This window comes from Stigmatopora nigra, chromosome 20, assembly GCF_051989575.1.
Source record: "Stigmatopora nigra isolate UIUO_SnigA chromosome 20, RoL_Snig_1.1, whole genome shotgun sequence".
Lineage (NCBI taxonomy): Eukaryota > Metazoa > Chordata > Actinopteri > Syngnathiformes > Syngnathidae > Stigmatopora > Stigmatopora nigra.
In genome coordinates, this window is record NC_135527.1 from 6,997,082 (window position 1) to 7,010,204 (window position 13,123).

At 40.2% G+C, this 13,123-nt stretch overlaps 1 protein-coding gene across 1 annotated transcript; it reads left to right on the forward strand.

The window, feature by feature from the left end:
• Window positions 1-401: 401 nt before the first annotated feature.
• adgra3 (adhesion G protein-coupled receptor A3) lies at window positions 402-12,878 on the forward strand (the record flags this gene model as incomplete). Its single annotated transcript, XM_077742536.1, has 19 exons — window positions 402-691; window positions 1,010-1,081; window positions 2,237-2,308; window positions 3,808-3,879; window positions 3,953-4,024; window positions 4,092-4,252; window positions 5,023-5,236; window positions 5,348-5,512; window positions 5,585-5,786; window positions 6,840-6,989; window positions 7,057-7,215; window positions 8,086-8,253; window positions 8,426-8,621; window positions 8,695-8,891; window positions 9,543-9,667; window positions 9,738-9,861; window positions 9,938-10,083; window positions 10,142-10,237; window positions 11,139-12,878. Coding segments are annotated over 19 exons (3,957 nt in total), but the record flags the coding sequence as incomplete, so codon positions are not given.
• Window positions 12,879-13,123: the final 245 nt, after the last annotated feature.

The following is a 13,123-nucleotide window of genomic DNA, read 5'->3' on the forward strand; positions in this document are numbered from 1 at the left end:
AAGACGCTCCAAAACATTAAGGATACTTTGTCCTTGAATACAATTTCTTTAGATCTCACGGTTTTTTCACTTTTGATGGGCTGTTTCTCCAGGGGATCGTGTTTTCCTGGCTGATTTCCTGTAGCGAAAAAAATAGGATAAAGGGGACTTCTGTTGACTTGTATTTGGATCCGACCACATTTTGAGACTTTTTTGGTGTGGATAATATTGGGATGACTGCATCTGACTTAAAAAGAACAAAAACAGCAATAAATCACTCCATGTTTTTTGGAGGAAAGTGATTCTAAATGAAGGAAGAAACAAAGAAGCCTTCCGTTGCATTGAAGGCTGAAGTGAAATGGAGGATGGAGTCGAATTCCCAACCCATGTGCTACAAGCTAAAGTGACATGTTTTTGGTTGATCTAAAGAGAAAAACAACTTTTTGGGAGATTTTTGTGAGATTTATCGCTTTTCGCTGTGGTTAGTTTGCTGTCGCTTGGGAAAAATGACACCTCATCTGCTCCAGTTTGTGATCCTGCTGCTCAGCGTTGGTGGCGGTTGGGCGGCGGACGCATCGGCTTGTAAATGGTCCGACGACCACTCGAAAAGCTCCGGAAAAAGCCTAGTGTCCGACGGGAAGGTGGTCTGCAGTAACATGGATCTCCGCCAGGTGCTAGCGCCCGAATCCTTCCCAAATCGGACCGTCACACTGTAAGTAAAAGCACCGAATTCGTCTTTTACGACGGTGTTTGAACGCGTCACGTTTACCTGTATGGTTTCACCTTTCAATAGGTGTTTCACCATGTTTTTTTTCTAATTTATGTTAATTATTTGCCTTCCAAAGACAGAAATTAATGTTTAAGCAGAAAAATATATAATTTGTCATTTAATAGTTATATTTTATAGCATTATTTGGACTGTTGAAATTGGTAAACCTGAAAAAATAGGATAAGAAGTAAAAAAATATGAATAAATCAGACTCCTTGTATTGTGTTGTATATGAATTCATCATTTTTTTCTTGTCCACAGAATCCTAAATAACAATAAAATTCAAGAACTGAAGAACGGCTCCTTTGTCGGATTGTCTACGTTGGAAAAATTGTAAGTAAAGTTTTCTACACAGTGATAATGACATGGTTCTGGAATTTAATTATAGATTAATTCATTAAGGGCTGTCTTTTAGAATGGTGGTTAGCATTTCCTTTCAGTTAGCTCTTTCCATGCTCAACCTAACTTACAGCCATTCCAAAAACTCATCACCCTCGTTTCCGAGTGGGAGATTCCTTTCAGAAACTGAACACATATGGGCCACGCATGATTTATCACTCGGGAATGGCTTCCTCACAGATTGAATAACCAGAACGTTAATGGCCGTGCATTTACCCGAGGCTACCATAACACATGACTGCATCATTGGGGAATTAGAGGTATGTTTCCTATAACGCTTGAAACAAAATGATCTGTCTCTTTAAGGGGTGTATTTACTTAATTAGTGTCCCCAAAAACTTTGATCTTCAGCAAAAAAAGCGCCCCCTGGGGCTTTTACGTGCTTCTTGTCCACTAGCGGCTAGACAACCCGGCCATAAAAGTTAGCCTGGACCACAGTCACTCGAATCCTGAGGCAATTTTAGGGGTCCTTTGTGCCTGGAGGGCCTCATCTTGCCTGCTTTGTTATTATAATGAACCCACCATTCAATCCCCCCAATGTATACCTCCAATTGGCCTCAGTGGGAAAAAAATGGAGGCTCCTAACTGTCTCTTGAGTGTCTTCCTGATTTTTCCACTGACTCAAGAAAGTATGGGTGTTCCTGCAACATACAATCCCCTCCATTACGTGGTCCATAGAAATGAGAGCCGAGTATCACATGCTAATTCCTGACTAAATCTGCTGCTTTGGAGGAATGCTGATTGTGGAAACCAGGTTGGAATTGGAAACGGCTGCCCACAATTGGATGTTAGTGGTCATTACATGGGGAACCCGAGCTCTGGGACTTGGGACAAATGTCAGAAACTCTGGAAATGAAACAAGTGTACTCCTGGAATGGAGGTTGACAACTCTGTGGTTGTTTAGGTCTTAAGAACGCATAGAATTAGAAGCAAGAACTCTAAACTTGTTGTAAAATCTTTCTAAAACCGAATTGACTTCACAATCCCGCTACACTGCAGACTCAAGACCTGGTCCCGCTAATCAAGAACACACTTTTTGTATTTTTGGTCCAGTTCCTATCTCACCAAAGTCCTTTTCTTCCCATTCAGGGATCTTCGGAATAACCTGATCAGCCGGATAGAACCGGGTGCCTTCCTCGGATTGCCAGCCCTAAAGAGACTGTGAGTAGCTCCTCGAAATACCTTCTGGCGGCCTGGGATTCGTACCCCCCGCCTCCTTTTTTGAGACCCGCCACCATGTCAAGAGCAGCTGCCGGGCATATCTGTGTTTGCAGTGTACTGTGTGTTTGTGTTCGCCTGCTCTGCTATGTGTCCGTAAGGGAGGATGGTCAGTGGAGCGCTATTTTATTTCCATGGCCTTGTTTAGTCTGGCTCTCTGCCAGAGACAGCTTGGGGCCTGTGAGGCCTTCTCTCACAGACACACCAGTTCAAGGATGGGCTTTTAGACCTCAGAAACGGGGTGGGTTTGTCATCTGTACCAGGGGTGGACATTAGGGAGGGTGTGGATGTACTTGGGCCCTGGGTCCTAGAGCAAAAATGGCATATTTCTGTGTTAAAATATCACGATAGATATTAAAGTACTTAGATATTAAACAGTACTTGGATATTAAACAGTACTTAGATATTAAACAGTACTTGGATATTAAACAGTACTTAGATATTAAACAGCACTTAGATATTAAACAGTACTTAGATATTAAACAGTTCTTAGATATTAAACAGTTCTTGGATATTAAACAGTACTTACATATTAAACAATACCTACATATTAAACAGTACTTGCATATTAAACAGTACTTACAAATTAAACAGTACCTACATATTAAACAATACCTACATATTAAACAGTACTTACATATTAAACAGTACCTACATATTAAACAGCACCTACATATTAAACAGTACTTGGATATTAAACAGTACTTACATATTAAACAGTACTTACATATTAAACAGTACTTACATATTAAACAGTACTTACATATTAAACAGTACTTACATATTAAACAGTACTTGCATATTAAACAGTACTTGGATATTAAACAGTACTTACATATTAAACAGTACTTACATATTAAACAGTACTTGCATATTAAACAGTACTTGCATATTAAACAGTACTTACATATTAAACAGTACTTACATTTTAAACAGTCCTTGGATATTAAACAGTACTTAGATATTAAACAGTACTTACATATTAAACAGTACTTACATATTAAACAGTACCTACATATTAAACAGTACATACATATTAAACAGTACTTATATATTAAACAGTACTTACATATTAAACAGTACTTACATATTAAACAGTACTTACATATTAAACTCTCTCTCTCTTAGACATTAAACTCTCTCTCATGAATATAATTTTGAGGGCTGGTTTCAACAGTAAACTCTCTGTCACCATTTGACCGGCGACCAAACGTCCGAGCACCCACCAAAACAGGTCCCAGCTCCAGCCTTTCAAACAGGATGGCAAAGTACGCGGTAGCTTACAAGGCTCATTCATCAAACGGGATGAATCACCCCAGTTGGCCCTTTTGAAGTCTAAACATCCACTTGGAGGCCCATCAACGAGCACCTTGAAGCAGTTGTGTCCTAACACGCCTCCCTAGAAAGAACCATTTGATCTTGATTTTTGTTTTTTGCCGCAGAGATCTGGCCAACAACAGCATCGGCTGCCTCAACGTGGACATCTTTCGAGGACTGAAGAGTCTGATCCGACTGTGAGGACGTAAATTTGTTTGACCATTCTGTTCCATTTGGAGAACTCACTTACTCTGATCCATTTGTTTGCAGAAATCTTTCGGGGAATCTCTTCTCTTCGCTGGCTCAAGGGACCTTTGACAGTCTGGTTTCCTTGAAGTACCTGTGAGTATAGAGGGTGTGTAAAGATCGTCCGTCATGGCAACCGGTCACTGTCCTTCTGCACTCGTAGTGACTTCCAGACGCCGTACCTGTTGTGTGACTGTAACCTGTCCTGGTTGCTGCACTGGCTCCGTGACAGGAACGTGGCAGCCAAGAGCACCAAGTGCTCGTACCCGCAACTACTGCAGGGACAGCCGGTCACCTCTGTCAGGCCGGAGCTTCTCACCTGCGGTAGGGGAAGTTTAATACTGTTTAATATCTAAGTACTGTTTAATATCTAAGTACTGTTTAATATCTAAGTACTGTTTAATATCTAAGTACTGTTTAATAGCTAAGTACTGTTTAATATCTAAGTACTGTTTAATATCTAAGTTCTGTTTAATAGCTAAGTACTGTTTAATATCCAAGTACTGTTTAATATCGAAGTCCTGTTTAATATCTAAGCACTGTTTAATATCCAACTACTTTTTAATATCTAAGTACTGTTTAATATCTAAGTACTGCTTAATATCTAAGAACAGTTGAATATCTAAGTACTGTTTAATATCCAAGTTCAGTTTAATATCCTAGTACAGTTTAATATCTAAGTACTTTTTAATAGCTAAGTACTGGTTAATATCTAAGCACTGTTTAATATCGAAGTACTGTTGAAACCAGCTCTCAAAATGATATTCTTGAGAGAGAGTTTAATATCGAAGTACTGTTGAAACCAGCTCTCAAAATGATATTCTTGAGAGTTTAATATCTAAATATCTACTGTTTTATCTTAGATATTAAACTCTCTCTCTCTTAGATATTAAGCAGTACTTCGATATCATACTCTTTCATGAATATAATTTTGAAAGCTGGTTTCAACAGTAAACTCTCTCTCACCATTTGACCGGCGACCAAAAGACCGGCTACCAAACATCCGGTCTCGGATCCTTTAGTGCATCCAAACATGGCAACAATAGGACTTAACATTCTTAGTGTTCCTGATGCGTTTTCTCTCATTTTCCCAGATGCTCCACTGGAGCTGCCATCTTTCCGGCTAACTCCATCCCAACGGCAGGTAGTCTTTCAAGGGGACAGCCTACCCTTCCAGTGTCAAGCCTCATTCGTGGCCGAGGACATGCAGGTGCTCTGGTACCAGAACGGTCACATGGTAACGCCTGACGCTGCCCAAGGGATCTACATCGAGAAACACATGGTGCAAAACTGCTCGTTGATTGCAAGGTTTGTGAATTTAACCCACAAAGTTTTGACTTATATCTACACAAAAAAACTCAAACAAAAATTGTCTTCCCGTGACATTAAACCAGATTAAAACTTGTTTCTTCTTGGCAGCGCATTGACCATATCAAACATCCAACCCGGCTTTACCGGCAACTGGGAGTGCCGGGTCAGAACCAGTAGAGGCAACACCACCAGGACGGTCCACATCGTAGTGTTGGAGAGTTCCGCCAAATACTGCGCACCTGAACGCGTCACCAACAACAAGGGCGAGTTCCGGTTAGTTCACGAAAAGGATGTCGGACCGGCCAAGATTTTCCCGAAATAACGCTAAGTCTGACATAATTTTAGCTGGCCGCGCACCTTGGCGGGAATCCGAGCCTTCCTCCCTTGCAACCGATTGCAGTCGAGTGGGGGGAGCTACATGGGAGCCTCAGGCGAGGAACAGCGAGCTTGGCGGGACTGCAATCGTGACGGGTTATGGGCGGAGGACGATTACTCTCGCTGCCAGTTCCAAAAAGATGTCACCCGATTTCTCTACGTCATCAACCAGGTAAAAAAGGCTCCTCCCGTTTTGGGTTTCTTTTGGTCCCTTTTGGTCGCCGGTCAAATGTACTTAGATATTTAATAGTACTTAGATATTAAACAGCACTTAGATATCAAACAGTACTTGGATATTAAACAGTACTTAGATATTAAACAGTTCTTAGATATTAAACTCTCTTTTAGATATAAAAACAGTACTTAGATATTAAACTCTCTCGTAATTTAAACTCTCTCTCGTAGATATTGAACTCTCTCTCTTAGATATTAAACTCTCTCTCTCTTAGATAGTAAACTCTCTCATAGATATTAAACTCTCTCTTAGATAGTAAACTCTCTCTTAGATAGTAAACTCTCTCTTAGATAGTAAACTCCCTCTCTTAGATATTAAACAGTACTTGGATATTAAACTCTCTAATCTTAGATATTAAACAGTACTTAGATATTAAACTCTCTCTTAGATAGTAAACTCTCTCTTAGATAGTAAACTCTCTCATATATATTAAACTCTCTCTTAGATATTAAACTCTCTCTTGGATATTAAACTCTCTCTTAGATAGTAAACTCCCTCTCTTAGATATTAAACAGTACTTGGATATTAAACTCTCTCTTAGATATTAAACAGTACTTAGATATTAAACTCTCTCTTAGATAGTAAACTCTCTCTCTTAGATAGTGAACTATCTCTCTTAGATATTAAACAGTACTTAGATCTTAAACTCTTTCTTAGATAGTAAACTCTCTCTCTTAGATATTGAACAGTACTTAGATATTAAACTCTCTCTTAGATAGTAAACTCTTTCTTAGATATTAAACAGTATTTAGATATTAAACTTTCTCTTAGATAGTAAACTCTCTTAGATATTAAACTCACTTAGATATTAAACAGTATTTAGATATTAAACTCTCTCTTAGATATAAAACTCTCTCTCTTAGATATTAAACTCTCTCTCCTAGATATTAAACTCTCTGATGAATATAATTTGGAGAGCTGGCTTCAACAGTAAACTCTGTGTCACCATTTGACGTACGAATACCATTTTAACCCAGTCCGTTTCATCAGATGCCCTTGAACGAAAGCAACGTGGTCCCGAGGGCTCGTCGTCTCCTGGTCTACACCATCGACGCCGCAAACTTCTCGGACAAGATGGATATCATCTTCGTGGCAGAGATGATTGAAAAGTTTGCCAAGTTTGTGGACAAGTTTAAAGATGTAAGCACCTACTTTGTTTTTTGGAGTGTCTCCTGGATCCTGACAGTTTTGGTGTTCCGTTTCCCAGCTCGGCGAGGTGATGGTGAGCATGGCCAGCAACCTGATGCTGGCAGACGAGAGGGTGCTGTGGACGGCCCAGCGTGACGCCAACGCATGCTCCCGCGTCATCGCCTGCCTGCAGAAGATTGCCGCCCACCGCTTGGCATTGGCGCAGGCGTTCTCTCTGGTCAGTGCATTGACAAAACCGGGACCAGATGTTTGGTCACAGGTCTTTTGGACGCCGGTCAAATGGTGACAGAGTTTACTGTTGAAACCAGCTCTCAAAATTATATACATATAGTTTAATATCTAAGAGAGAAGTTTAATATCTAAGAGAGAAGTTTAATATCTAAGAGAGAAGTTTAATATCTAAGAAAGAAGTTTAATATTGAAGTACTGTGTAATATCTAAGAGAGAAGTTTAATATCTAAGAAAGAAGTTTAATATTTAAGGACTGTGTAATATCTAAGAGATAAGTTTAATATATAAGTACAGTTAAAATCTAAGAGAGAAGTTTAGTATCTAAGTACTGTTTAATATCTAAGTACAGTTAATATCTAAGAGAGAAGTTTAGTATCTAAGTACTGTTTAATATCTAAGTACTGTTGAAGCCAGCTCTCAAAATTATATTCATGAGAGTTTAATATCTAAATACCTACTGTTTTCCACAGTACTTAGATATTAAACAGTCCTTAGATATTAAACAGTACTTAGATATTAAACAGTACTGAGATATTAAACTGTACTTAGATATTAAACAGAACTGAGATATTAAGCAGTACTTAAATATTAAACAGTACTTAGATATTAAACAGTACTTAGATATTGAACAATACTTAGATATTAAACTCTCTCTCTTAGATATTAAACTCTCTCTCTTAGATATTAAACTCTCTCATTAATATAATTTAGAGAGCTGGTTTCAACAGTAAACTCTTTCACCATTTAACCGGCTACAAAAAGTCCGAGCACCGACAAAACGCATCGAATATTTAGAATCTTAACCCCATAAGAAATGCAAATGCTGTTTTACATTTTTTTCTGTGGGGTCCGACAGACGTCCCCTAATATAGCCCTGGAGGCCCACTTGGTCAAGGCTAGCGAATGGAACGGTATGACCTGCATGCTGTTCCAAAGACCAAGTCCAGAGAGGACCCCTGGCCAAGACCGCCAACTCTCCTTTAAATGTAACACCACTGGATCCTTCTCCAGTGTCTTACTAAAGGTTAGTGAAGATACATTTTTGTTTTGATTGTAAATAAATTATCATTGAATGCTACTTGCAGTATGTGCCTGGCCCCTCATTGGCAGGATATTTCTGCTGTGGTTCAATTCCCCCAAACCTCTAATATTCTTTATACTTTGACTCAGTTAGCATTGTTAGCTTTGTTCTTCAGAGCACTACCGTGGAGGCGTCCCTGCAACTTCCCCAGGGACTTTTTACCCAAGTCCAAGAGGAAGACACAGTCTACAAGCTCCACCTACTAGGCTTCCGTAACGGGAAGTTTTTCCCGTCCACCGGCAACTCCTCCCGATTGGCCGATAGTGGAAAGCGGAGGAATGTGGCTACTCCGGTCATCATGGCCAAGATAGGCAAGTGGCCCAAGACTGGTTTTGGATTTTTTTAATGTCCTGTATGTTTGATGATTGCTTTGAAATGAATCAGATGGTATTTCCGGGCGACTGCTGCGGACGCCTGTCAACATCACCCTGCGACGCTTCGCCCGTGGTTCCGACGCCATGTCAGCCTGCTGGAACACCAGCTTGGGGGGCTGGCAGAGTGAGGGGTGCCGAATCCTAGGCCACCATGAGAACTTTACAACCATTTCCTGCAATTCGTTGGGCAACTATGGACTCCTCATGGTAGGTGGTTTACAAATAGTCATGTTGTTACACATATGGGGCCTTTGGCTATTGTAAAGTCTACAGCACATGTGTCAAAGTGGCGGCCTGCGGGCCAAATCTGGCCCCTCGCATCATTTTGTGTGGCCCGGGGAAGTGCCGACTTTCTGTTTTAGGATCAAATTCAAATTAAGAGTATAGATGTATATTAAATTTCCAGATTTTCCTCCTTTTAAATCAATAATTGTCATTTTTTAATCCACTTTTTTCTGTTTTTAGTTAAAAAATATTTGGTAAAATCCAAAAATATATTAAAAGATAGCTAAGATAAACATTGTTTTAGATCTATAAAAAACGGAACATTCAGGGCTTTTAATCCAGTTCTTTTAATCCATTTATAAAAATTAAAAATCTAAATATTATATCTAAAATGGTCCAGCCCACATGAAACCGAGTTGACGTTAATGCGGCCCACGAATCAGAGGCTGGAGGCGGAGTTTAGCTAGGGGTCAGTCATTTGAATGACAACATACTAAACTAAACCACAGAGAAATACACTACAGTTGTACCTCTACCTACGAAATTAATTGGTACCAATACTTTTTCCCATAACAATGTACTTTATACCACAGTCCTCACACAGTTACTGATTGGTTCGACTTTTGATTGCAGGATCTCAGCACTGTCGACTACTTCACTCCCAGCGTTCAACTACTGCATCCTGTAGTCTACGCCACCGCCATCGTTCTTTTAGTCTGCCTAGCAACCATCATTGTCAGTTACATCTACCACCACAAGTAAGGCCAAGTCTCATAAATTTTCCATTTATTTTATTCCGCATTTAATCGCCTGCCGCCCTACTTGAAGGTCAGTGCGCGTTAGCCGCAAATGTTGGCACATGCTAGTCAACCTCTGCCTCCACATCTCGCTAACCTGCGCCGTCTTTGTGGGCGGGATCAACCAGACACGACACGCCCCCGTGTGTCAAGCGGTAAGAACTGAATTTTCTGGTTTCTTAAAATGTTTGGATTGATAATGAGCTTTTTTTCGGGTGTTTTTTGGTCCAGGTTGGTATTTTACTTCACTACTCCACGCTCGCTACCGCCCTCTGGGTGGGCGTGACGGCACGCAATATTTACAAGCAAGTGACACGTAAAGCTAAGCGCTACGAAGAGCCGGATGAGCCGCCACCACCTCCACGTCCCATGTTGAGGTACGTCTATGATGTGGTTTTCGTTTGTTGGAGGTCTACATTTCGGGTCTCCCTAAAGGTTCTACCTCATCGGCGGAGGGATCCCTACCATTGTTTGCGGCATCACAGCCGCGGCAAATATCAAGAATTATGGCAGTCAAATCAATGCTCCGTAGTAAGTAAAGAATCTGAATTTATCTCATTTACTGTATTTTCAGGACTATTCGGCGCATCGTATTTTAAGCCGCAGTGTCAATGAGTGCTATTTCTGTATACACGCACTGTTCTTTTAGATGCAGCCAGGCATATATATATATATATATATATATATATATATATATATATATATATATATATATATATATATATATATATATATATATATATATATATATATATATATATATATATATATATATATATATATATATATATATATATATATATATATATATATATATATATATATATATATATATATATATATATATATATATATATATATATATATATATATATATATATATATATATATATATTTATATATTTATATATATATCTATATATATGTATGTATGTATGTATATGTATGTATGTATATGTATGTATGTGTATATATATATATATATATATATATATATATATATATATATATATATATATATATATATATATTATTTATGGGTATCGAACCGTATTAGTTTTTAAAAAGGCAATGGAGGCATGACTTAGTTCGGTTGTACTTTATTTAGCCATTTTACAATGTACTCATGTCATCATCACCCACAAAACCATCCAAGTCTGTGTATTGACAGAATAACTACTACATATCCCAGCATTCACTGTGCAGTACTTTTTCTACGGAAAAATAGTAGAGTCGGTGTACCCTATCCACTGATTTACTTTATTTTATCGTGATAACAATTTTAGTTTTGGTCCATGTATAAAGCACACTGGATTATAAGGCGCCCTGTCTATTTTGGAGAAAAATTAAGATTTTTATATGCGCCTTATAGTCGTGAAAATACAGTACATAAGAAGTATTAGTATATTTATTCTTCATTTCATTCTCCCAGCTGCTGGATGGCGTGGGAGCCAAGCATCGGCGCTTTTTACGGACCAGCCGCCTTCATCGTCTTTGTAGACTGCATGTACTTCCTCAGCATCCTTCTCCAGCTTCGCCGCCACCCCGAGCGCCGCTACGAGTTCAAAGAACTCTCCGAGGAACAGCGCCACCTTTCCGCCGAGTCAGACACGGACGGCACCCGCCATCCTCTATCCCCCGCCGCCGCCCCTGCGGCGTCACTCGAGAACGAACACACCTTCGGCGCTCAGCTAACTGGCGCCGCGGCAGCTCTAGGAATTTACGCCGGCCTCTGGGTCTTCGGCGCCACAACCGTATCACAAGACCACCCTTTAGATCTAGTTTTCGCCTGCCTATTCGGCGTGGCGGCGTTAGCCCTTGCCGCCTTCATGTTGGCGCACCATTGCGTCAACAGAAGAGACATGCGGCGTTTCTGGTCTCGCGCCTGTTGCTGTAGCCGACTTGACTACTCAACGCAAGAAGACACGCTCCTTCCCGGCGTTGCACCCTCGGCTAAAACAGACGGCCAATCCAGTAAGGGCGCAAACGGCGGTGGCAGTAGCGCTGACTCCTCCTCCTCCACTGACAAAACCGCACCTAGTGTACGCAACTCTGCACATGGTAGCAAGCTCACCAATCTACACGCCGAAGCCGCCCAATGCAAGCCTTGCTCTACTTTGGCACTACCAATGGCGGTTTTGGACAACAGCCTAACAGAACACTCGGTAGACAATGACATCAAAATGCATGTAGCGCCCGTGGAGGTGCAATTCCGCCCTCCGGATAATAACCCAGCCGCTAACCGGCCACATAAAAACCGATCCCGTGCTCACCGGGCTAGCCGACTCACGGTACTACGCGAGTACGCCTACGACGTCCCTACCAGCGTGGATGGTAGTGTTCAGAGCGCCACCAGCAGGCGACATCACTATTACGACGTAGCGGCGAGGAATAGTCGCCGTGCAGCTTATATGGCATACCGAGAACGCCATCGGAGTCAGCTGCAGCATGATAGTAGCGATAGCGCCAGTTTACCGCGGCGTCCTCGGAAAGCGGAAACGGCGCCCCAGATGGACGCCGAAGGGTCCAAAGACTCGGCTGAACCCTTCGCCGGTGTGGAACTGGAAACCAAATGCTATGGGATTAACCTTATCGCTCAAAATGGCGGCGCAGTTAAAGAAAACGGACTAGTTAGTCCGTTAACGCATGTGGACGAGAGCGCCCCCTGTATCAAAACTGGTTTTTGGAAACATGAAACTACAGTATGAAGACATTTTTTTTATTCTTGAGGTAGTAGTTGAGGGGTCGGCCATCTTTATTGTTCAAATGAAGTTCGTGTAATGTGTATTTTGTAAGTATACACATTTTTTTTTAGTTTTACACTTAATTACTGCATATTTGTTCCAATGTAAAGTAATATTTTTCATCGACGTCCAATCCCCTGGAATAGGAATACTTGCATTTGATTGGTTTAAAGTTTTTTCTCCTATTTCACATCAGAAAAATCTTATTTTAAGTTTTTTATTAATCCAGATCAATTCCACTGTGAAAAAACTTTTAAATAGCCGACCCGTGCACTATTTACTTTCCCAAAAAATTGAAAAAATATCATTCAAAATTCATGGCATATTTGTACCGCTAAAGTGCTTTTTATAAATGTTCTATTTTTTATAAGCCACACCGTTGCCAGTATGTTCATAACGCAAACATTAAAAAAAAATATATTACTAAATTCATATCCTATTTTGTAATTATGCTGAAATATTGATTAATTTTTTTTACCAAACCAACTAATTTTTAATAATTTCTCAAACAACCAAAACTATAACTTCCCCTAATCTCCCCTTAAATTTAAATATAATAGTTTTTCAAAGAAGTCTGACCTCAGTGATCTTGAGTCTGGGTATTTTGGTGTGTGTGTGCACACTCGTGGTCCAAAAATAATGTCCGCAGGGGTGCTTGTGTGTGTGTTTATGT